Source organism: Borostomias antarcticus (genome assembly GCF_949987555.1).
Source record: "Borostomias antarcticus genome assembly, chromosome: 10".
Classification (NCBI taxonomy): Eukaryota; Metazoa; Chordata; class Actinopteri; order Stomiiformes; family Stomiidae; genus Borostomias; species Borostomias antarcticus.
In genome coordinates this window covers 24,760,391-24,773,744 of record NC_140243.1, presented here as the reverse complement: position 1 = coordinate 24,773,744, position 13,354 = coordinate 24,760,391, and the positions used below count along the sequence as shown (strand labels likewise).

The following is a 13,354-nucleotide window of genomic DNA, read 5'->3' as shown; positions in this document are numbered from 1 at the left end:
GAGTAGCCTGGCTGGGGAGGTAAGTTATGACGGTAAAGGATGAACTCAGCAAGACCTATGGTATTTTTTTTAACCACTTTGTAACACTCTGTGCATGATCCCTCTCAAACCCCTAGGGGGCAGCCAAGGTCAGACATGACCTTGTAGAATTTGTCCTAGTGGGAGGTACTGGTATACACCATGGAGATTTGATAAAAGGATAGAGCCTGAGAGCAACTGACACATTGGAATTGGCTGTCAGGTGTTGTAAACATCCCCGACTGGAAGCTGCGTTTTTGCTCCCAACTTCCAGTATGATGTTTGCGGTCCCTGGTTGCCCAGACTCTCCTCATTGGTGTTGGTATAGTAAACGACTCATTTTAGTTCTCTGATGATGTACAGTGGCATAGGATTAAATGGGTTATGTTTAGCTATCATCCAGCCTCTAAACATCTAATCCAGCCTTTTAACATCCTGTCCAGCCTCTGTGAACATCTCACCCAGCCTCTATAAACATCCTGTCCAGACTCTGTAAACATCCTACACTCAGCTCTGGCCTGTCAGTGCGGCTGGGGAGAGGCGGTTTACTCTGACTGAATTGGCGACCGTCTGCCAGGCAGCGCTCTGGACCAGGCTGTCTGGAGGAGGCACGGCGAGGACCAGCGCATCAGTATGAGACCCCCCCCGCCCCCCCCCTGGGTAATTATGCGACATGGCTTGTACTCAGGTATCCTGTGAGAAGCCTCTCACTATCCTCTTGTAGGCTAGCTGTTCTGTCACTTTAACAGGTTATTTTTTCACAAATAAACATCTTGAATATAAATATTTGTGTCTGAATGGTTGTGGAGGGTAACTGAAGAGGAGAATGCATGAAGAGCGTTCTTGCAGACAAAGCTGACAACAGCTTTATAATGAACACTATCAGATGTGTGGAACAGGAATGAGTTTGTCAAGATTTTTTTTGGTGTTTATTATGGTAGTATCAAATGCCGATATATACCAGGAGGAGCATGCTGATCATTTGAGCTTGAGCAACTAGCCATAACACCACAGAGGGCACAGGTTTTTCTCCGGCGTTCCCCTGCTCACACAATATAGCTTGTTTGAATCTATTGAGAGAATGCCGGGTTGGACTGTCTACAATAGTCACTGTTAATAAGCAAGTGGCATGTATTTATAAGCTAGCTACCTAACCATGGTAGTTATGTATTTTTTCCTTCTTTTTTACTATATGTATTACGCCCACTTAGGAGAGCTAGCAATAACATTTCATTGCAAATTATACCTGTATGATATGCACTAGGCCTATGTGAAATACATCCGACTTTGATTTTAGTTGCCCTCTGTGGAAGTGGTGCAGGTCCTCCCTGCCACAGGTGGCGCTCGTCCTAGAATGTGACACCGATCCTGATCCCCTCGCCGCTCGTCTGAAGACTTCATCCGCCATTCCAAACAACGCAGATTCGCCAGAAACCCTTGAATTTATAATGTAGAATTAAGATTTACAAATCTTTGTTCTAGTAGTTTATCAGTAATGCATTTTTGTCAATTCACATCTTAAATATTGTCTATATTGTGAGAAACATGAGCACGTCTCAAGCAGGTAAGCGCCATGTTTTAGCTCGAATATGTTCGTTATCTCAGACAGGACGATTCTTTGTAGGAAACAAACATGTTTAAGGTAAAAGTAGCAGGTCTTTGAATTAGCTTGCAAAGTCCATTGAACTCGCTAAAAAGGTTAGCACTTTGCTGCGGCCAACTAACCTGCTGGAAGACAGCTATGTGTTTTGATCAGTTTGTGTTGAAAGTGTCGAGTCGAAACTAACAACTCTACTTGTCCGTGCTTGTTATGCAGGTGATAGAATCTACATGTGCAAACTGTGCAACCGGTTTTCTCACCATCGGGATGAGCTCCTGCTCCATTGCTCTCAGCAGCACCAGTCTTCAGGTCTGGGTCAGGATGAGATCATAGTACCTCTCCTGCCTCTACCAGGCCCTGCCCAGGAAGACACAGGTCAGACAGCCCTTACATACACACAACCTTAACTACATGATTACAGTCCCCTGATACATGTCTACACACATCACGTCAACCAGAACGCTTGACACAGTCACCTTACAGTATAGGCTACACACAGCCCTGAACATGTTAACACCCACGACTACATTGATTAGGTAATACAGAACATGTTAATAACTTGTCACTCCTCAGCCCTCACAGAGAGCCCTGTGAAGAGGAAACGGGGGAGGCCCAAAGGCTCCACCAAGAAGAGCTGTTCTGATAGGCTAGTGGCACACCCCAGCTCCATACCCCCAGCCCAGGTGCAGTCAGAGACTGTAGAGGAGAATGACAAGGCCCTGGACTGCAAGAGATGCAACCGCAAGTTCAGCAACAAAAGGCAAATTCTGAAGCACATCTGCCTGGCTTTGAAGGAGGATGCGGAGGAGGACGAGGATCATGAAGGTAGGAGAAACATCCAGGATGTCTGTATCTAGATGACTGCCGCATGATGCTGAGTGATGCTGTGTGATCTCTGTCCACAGAGCCAGAGAGTGAAGCGGTGCCTAGTCCTGAGGAGCGAGCGAGAAGCTCCAAGAGGGCCCGGACCATACGCTCTGAGAAGAGTTCCTCCATGAAGCAGCAGGAACACGTGGGAACCCCGTGCAAAAACCCCATCATCAATGTGGTCCTAACTGCCCATGAGGCGCTCCCGGGTGAGGCCGACAAGACCATGGACACTTGAATTTGCGGTTGTCACATAAAATAGTTACAAATCTGTGAGAGTTATCCTCGGTTAAAGAAATTCTCTACACTGTTACAATTTTTATTTTTTTGCTTCACTGAAAGTTCAATTGCTGTTGTTTCTCCAGGCGCTACAAAGATAGTTCCGATTGAGGCCACTCCGGCGGAGTCTGTTCCCTCCACAGAGTCCCAGGCCACCGCCGCTGCCCCGCAGGCTACCACCTCCCAGGCCGCTGCCCCCCAGGCAACCACCCCCAAGGATGCTGCCTCCCAGGCAGAGGAGCCCAGAAGAGGCTTTCAGGAGTACGCCATCCAACAAGATACCTACCAGGAACCACTGATGGCCTGCAGGTAGTAAGATCAGCTGTCGGCTATGTCACTTCTGGGTTTAGTTTACTGTAGTTTAATTTATTAGACAGTAATTAAAGTACACAATTGTGCAAGTCGGGCATTATAAAAATGTCAAGGATGGCACAAGACTTATTTCCGTTGTGGTCTTTGGTCTCGGCTCGAGACCAATCGTGTCTACATCTTTTCGTCTGATCACGTAACACATGGCTGTATTTAACCGGTGCAGTCTTGTTGTTCCAGGTCCATGCAGACCCAGTTGAAGATCTTCACGTGCGAGTACTGCAACAAGGTCTTCAAGTTCCGCCACTCCTTACAGGCCCATCTGAGGATCCACACCAAGGAGAAGCCCTTCCAGTGCCCCCACTGCGACTACGCCAGCGCCATCAAAGCCAACCTGTGCGTCCACATGCGCAAACACACCGGGGAGAAGTTCAGCTGCGGCTGCTGCTCGTTCAGCTGCCTCAGCAGGGGCCAGCTCCGGGTGCACGTGGAGCGCGTTCACCAGAGGATCAAGCAGCACTGTCCCTTCTGCAAGAAGAAGTACTCCGACATCAAGAACCTGCTGAAGCACGTCCGCCAGACCCACAACATGGAGGACGACAAGGTGAGGGAGGCCTACGACCAGCTGAGGCTGCAGACCCGCGAGGGCAAGCGGCAGCTGCTGTACCACTGCAGCACCTGCCAGCGCAAGTTCAAGAACCAGCTGGAGCGCGACCGCCACACGCTGGTCCACGGCACCCAGCGGCCGTTCGAGTGCGAGCTGTGCGACCACGGCTGCACCAAGCTGCCGGTGCTGCAGGCGCACGTGCGCAAGCACCCCTTCATCTACGTGTGCGCCTCCTGCCAGAAGAAGTTCATCAGCTCCCTGCGCCTGAAGGCCCACCTGCAGGAGGCCCACCCGGACTGGGAGGAGGCGACGGCCTTCCCAGAGTGCATCGGCAGCAGCTACTGCCTGCTGGAGCCCGGGGACGACCTCCGGAGGGAGATGCTGAGGCAGGACGAGCTGATGATCACGCAGGAGCTGGCCAAGCTCAACGCCCAGGGGGCGGACGGGGCGACGCAGGGGGAGGAAGGGGGGGAGAGGCTGAGAGAGGAGGAGGGGGGAGAGACTGGGAGAGAGGAGGGGGGAGAGACTGGGAGAGAGGAGGGGGGAGAGACTGGGAGAGAGGAGGGGGGAGAGACTGGGAGAGAGGAGGGGGGAGAGACTGGGAGAGAGGTAGGGAGTCTAGAGCCGGATGGTGCCAAGCCTGCTGCAGAGGCCTCCGTATCACACCAAGCAAACCACCGGGAGACCGCAGAGACGGCGCAGGAAGCCGTCAGTCAGGAGACGCCCGGCAGCTCAAAGAGCGAGGAAAACAAATGTCACGCAGAAAGCGTAGAGGAGGCAGCTCACACACTTGCACACACACCCGCACTGGAGACAGAACACACACCTGCGCTGGAGACAGAACACACGCCTGCAGACACACCCGCGCTGGAGACAGAACACACACCTGCAGACACACCCGCGCTGGAGACAGAACACACACCTGCAGACACGCCAGCCCAGGAGCCGAGTGCCTTCCAGCAGATAGTGGAGAAGATGCAGAAACGGCGTCTGTGCATGGCTCTTTTTGAGAGGATACGGAGGGTGTATGGGGATCTGGAGTGTGAATACTGTGGTAAGACCGCCTTATTTGACCGCTAACACTCATCACCATGACAACATGACTCTCCTGAGGTACACGATGTGGCTTGACCCCCGCGTTCCTGCCCCCCCCCCCTCTGTGTCTCAGGGAAGCTGTTCTGGTACCAGGTGCACTTCAACCTGCACGTGCGCACGCACACCAAGGAGCACCTGCACTACTGCAGCCAGTGCAGCTACTCCTCCATCACCAAGAACTCCCTGCAGCGCCACATGGTCCAGAGACACAGCAACGTCCTGCTGCGCTGCCCCGCCCAGGGCTGCACCTACAACACGTCCGACAAGTACAAGCTACAAGCGCACATCAAGACCCACTCGGATCAGGTAGGAAGCTCAGACCGCTTACGCCCGGTCCCACAAAACTAGGGGTTTACAAACGAAAAGTCTTGTTTGCCGCCATCTTGTTTTCAGGAGAAAAAAACCTTCCCTTGTCCGGCGTGCGACCAGAAGTTTACCGAGGACAGGCTGCGATATCACATCAAAACCAACCATCCAGGTGAGCGCGGGCGCTGCTGCCGTACGTCTTCGCGTTATAGTCGTTCTTCTCTTCATACTGCTGTTCAAAATCCTATCCTCCGAGGGGTCTTTCCTGTGTTCCGGTGTGAGTATTTGGAGGCTGTTGTTTTGGGGCTGACAGCAGGTGTGTTTGCAGAGACCCCGATGAGCGCGCTGGCCGAGGTCCTGGGCGTGCGCGTGCAGGTGAAGGGCAGGATCGGGACGCGGCCGTCCAAGTGTCCTTACTGTGACTCCTACTTCCTGAGGAACGGCACCGACTTGCAGCAGCACATCTGGGCACACGAAGGTCAGGATTGCACCCCTCACAGAGGCTCAGCTCCTCGGTCACCTCACCCAGTCTCCCACAGACGCCGTCTCTATTCTCAAGGTGCAAGTTTGCACTGAAATGTCAACTGTAACCTGTGGTAACTGCCCGTCTCTTAAAGGTAGGGTAAGCGATTTTGGAGAAACCACGAAGAGTACGGTAGATTTTGAAAATCCAACGGAAAAATCCCTGCCCCTCCCTACAGGCCTCCCTCCAAAGCCGCAGGGGGGGAAACAAATGACACTCAATAGGCAGGTAGGTAGGTTGACAGGCAGGTGTTTCAACCGGGCACACTAGCGTGATGTCCAGGGGGTGTACTTGTACATCAAGCTGCCTCACGCTAAGGAATCAGGAGATAGGCTCCTGCCCTATAGGCCTCTAGGCTCAAGAACCAGGCTACTTACTTATTACATTAGAGTCCTGCGACTTCCACATTACCTTTTTTATTTTTATTAGTGTCAGATCATTTTATTTATTGATTGCTGTCGGGATGTAAAGAGAATTGCAAAAAATATAATAAAAAGTGCTTCGCTTACCCTACCTTTAACTGCTGCGTAGGAGTGAAGCCCTTCAAGTGCTCCCAGTGTGACTACGCCAGTCGCAGCAAGAGCAACCTGAAGGCCCACATGAACAGACACAGCTCGGAGAAGAGTCACCTGTGTGACACCTGTGGCAAGAAGTTCAAGTCCAAAGTGACTCTGCGAAGCCACAGACTGATGCACTCTGATGAAGGTGAGGGTCCCATGTATATGGAATAGATCACTTAAGTACTGCCAATTCAGTACAATATGATTGGACAATACTTCATTCATAAGTACATAGCAACCGGACCCTAGATGGGGTTCCAATCTATGTTTACCGATGTTTACCGATGTCGATATGTTCTTTATAGAAACAAGTTCCTATGATAATCAAATTTTGTACATACTGAAAAACACAAGTAAACTCTGTCTCTGTTTCCATAACATTTGGAAAATTCGATAAATCATAGGTTTACACATTGTTTCCTCTCAACAACAACACACATCAGCAGCTAGACAGAAATAATTGTTCACATCTGCCCTGTTTTGCACATCGGACCGATACCGATATATTAAAAAATGACTAACATCGGCCGATACCGATATGATTGGTGATATATCGGGCATCCCTAGGCTCAATGCGTGCCCACAACACTATCCTCTCCTGGCAGCTGACTCATGCTGTGTTCACAGCGGGCGCACATTTTTGTACAGTTTTTTTTTTTTTACAGAGTTTACATAGAAAGTCAATACAATTCGCGTGAACTGGGCGGCGGGCGGCACGAATCAGGCGAACCCGGCGGTCAGGATTCGCCGCGCGGCGACATTCACAAAAGTTAATTTTTGTAAAACTTTTTCTGCGGCGGATTCGCGCGGGAACCCATTGGATTCGCGCGGGAACCCATTGGATCCCGCGGCAAATTTTCTCGCCACGCCCGGTGTGAACGTAGCATAACATCTTCTTGTTTCTGTCTGACAGGGAAGCAGCACAAGTGTCCAGAGTGTGACTACACAGCCGCCTACAAGCCCGGGCTGCTGAGACACATGGAGCAACACGCCTCCTTCAAGGTGAGTCTGTCTGCAACACCCGGGAAAGCTGTCGGTCTGTCCTTTACGTCATCTACGGACGCGTTCGCCTGTGGAATTGTGGTGAAGACAGCGTTATTCCGAATGATGTTGTGGTTAAGCTGTCAGTCATGTGTTTGGTTCCCAGCCCTTCCGCTGCGCTCACTGCCATTACTCCTGTAACATCGCGGGACCCCTGAAGAGACACTACAGCAGGAAGCACCCTGAGGAGGAGTACCGCAACGCCGGGCCCGGAGGGACTGCTGTCCCTGAGGCCGTAGAACAACAAGGTCTGTCCCCTCGGCTGACCGCTGGTCTGGGTGGCTGTTTCTCTGTCTGTCTGTCTATCTGCCTGTCTGACTGTCTGTATACCTATTATACTGTATGTTAATACTAGTGTCACATCCCTAATTCCAAGACTGATCCCTGTGTGTGCGTGTGCTTGCGCGTGCGTGTACGTGTCTCTCAAGGCGGAGTCAACTGTCCGGTGTGTGAGTTTGCCTACGGCACCAGGTGGGAGATGAATCGCCACCTGAAGAACAAACATGGCCTCCGCCTGGTGGAGAACAATGGAGCCGGAGTCACCCACTGGGAGGTGAGGCACCAATCACAGCCTACTGCAATCTAATGAACCAGTCACAGCCCACATGGAGGTAGCACTTCCAATCACGGCTCACTGCGAGCAGCAATCGGTGCCGACGAAGTTTTAACGCACCAATTGGAGCCAGCCAGGAGCTAATGCACCAATCACAGCATACTAGGTGGTAGGTGTCATTTTTGGTCCCTGAGCTCCATCCTGAACCCTGAGCGCTGCCTGTCTCATCAGGTGGTGGAGAGTGGAGAAGAGGCCGCCACCCAGTACCTCCAGATCTCTGAGGCTGAAGAGGTGCAGGGGGACCAGGGGGTCGAGACCACCCAGGAGGTGCAGACCACCGAGGGGACGGAGACGGCCGTCTCAGCTCTCCAGGACGTGCACGTGACAGAGAACGGTCAGAACACGGGCTCAGAAATGCTCAGAACTCTTGACTCCAGAGATCAATGGGTTTTGACTTCCCCTCCGTGTTCCTTGTTTTGTGTGTGCGCGTGTGCGTGTGCGTGTGTGTGTGCGTGTGTGTGTGTGTGTGTGTGCGTGTGTGTGTGTGTGTGTGTGTGTGTGTGTAGGAGTTGTGTCGACAGCTGCGGGGCTAGAGCCCTCAACAGTGAACATCCTCCAGCAGATCATCGAGCTCGGCTCCGAGAATCACGACGCTGTGGCCTCAATGGTTGCCATGGCACCTGGCACAGTAACCGTACTGGAGCAGGTAAATGATTACTGTCCTAGTGGTCGTCCTAGTCTGCAACATTACTACTGTCCTAGTGGTCATCCTAGTCTGTGGGAACATTACTACTGTCCTAGTGGTCGTCCTAGTCTGTGGGAACATTACTACTGTCCTAGTGGTCGTCCTAGTCTGCAACATTACTACTGTCCTAGTGGTCATCCTAGTCTGCAACATTACTACTGTCCTAGTGGTCGTCCTAGTCTGTGGGAACATTACTACTGTCCTAGTGGTCGTCCTAGTCTGCAACATTACTACTGTCCTAGTGGTCGTCCTAGTCTGCAACATTACTACTGTCCTAGTGGTCGTCCTAGTCTGCAACATTACTACTGTCCTAGTGGTCGTCCTAGTCTACAACATTACTACTGTCCTAGTGGTCGTCCTAGTCTACAACATTACTACTGTCCTAGTGGTCATCCTAGTCTACAACATTACTACTGTCCTAGTGGTCATCCTAGTCTGTGGGAACATTACTACTGTCCTAGTGGTCATCCTAGTCTGCAACATTACTACTGTCCTAGTGGTCATCCTAGTCTGCAACATTACTACTGTCCTAGTGGTCATCCTAGTCTGTGGGAACATTACTACTGTCCTAGTGGTCGTCCTAGTCTGTGGGAACATTACTACTGTCCTAGTGGTCATCCTAGTCTGTGGGAACATTACTACTGTCCTAGTGGTCGTCCTAGTCTGTGGGAACATTACTACTGTCCTAGTGGTCGTCCTAGTCTGCAACATTACTACTGTCCTAGTGGTCGTCCTAGTCTGTGGGAACATTACTACTGTCCTAGTGGTCATCCTAGTCTGTGGGAACATTACTACTGTCCTAGTGGTCGTCCTAGTCTGCAACATTACTACTGTCCTAGTGGTCATCCTAGTCTGCAACATTACTACTGTCCTAGTGGTCATCCTAGTCTGCAACATTACTACTGTCCTAGTGGTCATCCTAGTCTGCAACATTACTACTGTCCTAGTGGTCGTCCTAGTCTACAACATTACTACTGTCCTAGTGGTCATCCTAGTCTGTGGGAACATTACTACTGTCCTAGTGGTCGTCCTAGTCTGCAACATTACTACTGTCCTAGTGGTCATCCTAGTCTGCAACATTACTACTGTCCTAGTGGTCATCCTAGTCTGTGGGAACATTACTACTGTCCTAGTGGTCATCCTAGTCTGTGGGAACATTACTACTGTCCTAGTGGTCATCCTAGTCTGTGGGAACATTACTACTGTCCTAGTGGTCATCCTAGTCTGTGGGAACATTACTACTGTCCTAGTGGTCGTCCTAGTCTACAACATTACTACTGTCCTAGTGGTCGTCCTAGTCTGCAACATTACTACTGTCCTAGTGGTCGTCCTAGTCTGCAACATTACTACTGTCCTAGTGGTCATCCTAGTCTGTGGGAACATTACTACTGTCCTAGTGGTCATCCTAGTCTGCAACATTACTACTGTCCTAGTGGTCGTCCTAGTCTGCAACATTACTACTGTCCTAGTGGTCGTCCTAGTCTGCAACATTACTACTGTCCTTGTGGTCGTCCTAGTCTGTGGGAACATTACTACTGTCCTAGTGGTCATCCTAGTCTGCAACATTACTACTGTCCTAGTGGTCGTCCTAGTCTGCAACATTACTACTGTCCTAGTGGTCGTCCTAGTCTACAACATTACTACTGTCCTAGTGGTCATCCTAGTCTGCAACATTACTACTGTCCTAGTGGTCGTCCTAGTCTGTGGGAACATTACTACTGTCCTAGTGGTCATCCTAGTCTGCAACATTACTACTGTCCTAGTGGTCATCCTAGTCTGCAACATTACTACTGTCCTAGTGGTCATCCTAGTCTGCAACATTACTACTGTCCTAGTGGTCGTCCTAGTCTGTGGGAACATTACTACTGTCCTAGTGGTCGTCCTAGTCTGCAACATTACTACTGTCCTAGTGGTCATCCTAGTCTGTGGGAACATTACTACTGTCCTAGTGGTCATCCTAGTCTGTGGGAACATTACTACTGTCCTAGTGGTCGTCCTAGTCTGTGGGAACATTACTACTGTCCTAGTGGTCATCCTAGTCTGTGGGAACATTACTACTGTCCTAGTGGTCATCCTAGTCTGTGGGAACATTACTACTGTCCTAGTGGTCGTCCTAGTCTGCAACATTACTACTGTCCTAGTGGTCATCCTAGTCTGTGGGAACATTACTACTGTCCTAGTGGTCGTCCTAGTCTGCAACATTACTACTGTCCTAGTGGTCATCCTAGTCTGTGGGAACATTACTACTGTCCTAGTGGTCATCCTAGTCTGTGGGAACATTACTACTGTCCTAGTGGTCGTCCTAGTCTGTGGGAACATTACTACTGTCCTAGTGGTCGTCCTAGTCTGTGGGAACATTACTACTGTCCTAGTGGTCATCCTAGTCTGTGGGAACATTACTACTGTCCTAGTGGTCATCCTAGTCTGTGGGAACATTACTACTGTCCTAGTGGTCGTCCTAGTCTGCAACATTACTACTGTCCTAGTGGTCATCCTAGTCTGTGGGAACATTACTACTGTCCTAGTGGTCGTCCTAGTGTGCAACATTACTACTGTCCTAGTGGTCATCCTAGTCCGTGGGAACATTACTACTGTCCTAGTGGTCGTCCTAGTCTGTGGGAACATTACTACTGTCCTAGTGGTCATCCTAGTCCGTGGGAACATTACTACTGTCCTAGTGGTCGTCCTAGTCTGCAACATTACTACTGTCCTAGTGGTCATCCTAGTCTGTGGGAACATTACTACTGTCCTAGTGGTCATCCTAGTCCGTGGGAACATTACTACTGTCCTAGTGGTCGTCCTAGTCTGTGGGAACATTACTACTGTCCTAGTGGTCATCCTAGTCCGTGGGAACATTACTACTGTTGTCCTAGTGGTCTTCCTAGTCTACAGCAACATTGACTCTCTGACAAATTAGCCAGCTAATCATGTTCTTGTTGTGAATGAATTTATTTATTTTTACGTGAAAATGGCCAGTATTATTTCTTAAATTGATATTAGGGTTTGTGTTAAAAGGGAATGTTTCGGATATTTTCTAGATATTCTGTAGTTAATTATATTTTAGTTATTTTCATATGTTGATGATTTCTGATTGTGTTCCACATAAGCAGGGGCAGCAGAGGTAGTCAGAGAGAGAATATAGTGAAGAGAGCTGTTCTGCTGTAACTCAAGGGTCTGGTCAAAGCTGCAGGAAAGGGAATCCATCTCCCATCAGAATGTAATGTAATCATATGTCTGTTCTTGATGTTGAGCTTCCATCCACTTAAATACTACATTGTTTTGAAATTCAGAAATGTAAACAACGGGTTACCTGGAGAACAGCCATGTTCTCCATAGAATCCTTGGAACAGTTCTTAACTGACAACCTTACCGTCATGCGCGTAACAATAATTACTCTTCAAATTAATTGATACACTTTTGTAACGTGCATCACACCTGAATTCTCTCACCCTAGTCGCCGTAGTAACACAACCAATGTTTATTTGCGGTTGAGAAATTTTTTGTGTACGTTATAAAAAATTGGGTGTAATGGCAGGTACAAAATTGGAAAACTGAACCAACAAGAGAATGTTTGAAATGTTGGTGTTTCCTGGTCAATGGGGGAGTGTGAATTGGGCTTTAAAGGCCCTTACACGCTGCCGTCAACAATGACCAACAAACCAGCCTTCATATTTAGCTTTCACCTGCCATCTTACTCAGGTGTTCACAGGGTAACAGGAGGTAGGGTTTAGGTTGGGATTAGGAAAGCCTCTGAATCTGTCACATCGCTGCTGTGCTCCAGGTGGCGGGGGAAGAGTCGGAGGATAACCATGGCGACCAGGCGGTGTTGATCCAGGAGGCGTTCCAGCGGGCGGTGGGCCTGGGGGAACAGCACCACCTGGTGGTAGCGTCAGACGGGGAGGGCATCGAAACCGTTACAGTGTTCACACAGGGAGACGACGCAAACCAGTTCATTGTCTACGTCCAAGAGGCCCTGCAAACACAGGAACAGACTGTGGAGACGATGGACTTATAATGTCTGGGACGGGAACGAAATCTCAGCATGTTGCCTTGCTGCGTCCTTTTGAGATCTTTTTATTTTATTTTATTTTTATAGCATCCTTTATTGCTATTGTATGGCTTGAAATGTATCATTTCATTACTATTGAGTGTGTAATTTTACACAAATGTCAAATATACGTAAGGCATTCCACACATTATCAACCATGTTTTGTGTGAGTGAACCTGTCATATTTCTTTCCAATGTACTCTGTTTGGGATCCAAAAGTGTGATACCTCCATGAGGCAGCGTCAGGAGTGAGGAGTAGCTGGGTATTGAGGAGTAGCTGGGTATTGAGGAGTAGCTGGGTATTGAGGAGTAGCTGGGTATTGAGGAGTAGCTGGGTATTGAGGAGTAGCTGGGTATTGAGGAGTAGCTGGTTATTGAGGAGTAGCTGGGTATTGAGGAGTAGCTGGGTATTGAGGAGTAGCTGGGTATTGAGGAGTAGCTGGTTATTGAGGAGTAGCTGGTTATTGAGGAGTAGCTGGTTATTGAGGAGTAGCTGGGTATTGAGGAGTAGCTGGGTATTGAGGAGTAGCTGGTATTGAGGAGTAGCTGGGTATTGAGGAGTAGCTGGGTATTGAGGAGTAGCTGGGTATTGAGGAGTAGCTGGGTATTGAGGAGTAGCTGGTTATTGAGGAGTAGCTGGGTATTGAGGAGTAGCTTGGTATTGAGGAGTTACTGGGTATTGAGGAGTAGCTGGGTATTGAGGAGTAGCTGGGTATTGAGAAGTAGCTGGTGATTGAGAAGTAGCTGGTGATTGAGGAGTAGCTGGGTATTGAGGAGTAGCTGGGTATTGAGGAGTAGCTGGG

The 13,354-nt window shown here is 49.5% G+C and overlaps 1 protein-coding gene across 1 annotated transcript; it reads left to right on the top strand.

The window, feature by feature from the left end:
* Window positions 1–1,510: 1,510 nt before the first annotated feature.
* On the top strand, window positions 1,511–12,676 carry zfat (zinc finger and AT hook domain containing). The gene is made up of 17 exons (XM_084444669.1): window positions 1,511–1,582; window positions 1,835–1,993; window positions 2,192–2,443; window positions 2,524–2,694; window positions 2,851–3,073; window positions 3,314–4,156; window positions 4,295–4,734; window positions 4,849–5,081; window positions 5,169–5,253; window positions 5,410–5,559; window positions 6,136–6,309; window positions 7,078–7,166; window positions 7,312–7,453; window positions 7,634–7,758; window positions 7,990–8,152; window positions 8,325–8,464; window positions 12,285–12,676. The coding sequence occupies exons 1-17, from the start codon at window positions 1,564–1,566 to the stop codon at window positions 12,516–12,518; spliced, it is 3,642 nt and encodes a 1,213-aa protein (XP_084300795.1). The 5' UTR covers window positions 1,511–1,563; the 3' UTR covers window positions 12,519–12,676.
* Window positions 12,677–13,354: the final 678 nt, after the last annotated feature.

Bases quoted from the DNA above. Each gene is read 5' to 3' on its own strand.
- zfat (XM_084444669.1), top strand. The intron at 5,082-5,168 runs GTAGGAAGCTCA...TCTTGTTTTCAG, and splicing joins TCAAGACCCACTCGGATCAG to GAGAAAAAAACCTTCCCTTG. The intron at 5,560-6,135 runs GTCAGGATTGCA...ACTGCTGCGTAG, and splicing joins GCACATCTGGGCACACGAAG to GAGTGAAGCCCTTCAAGTGC.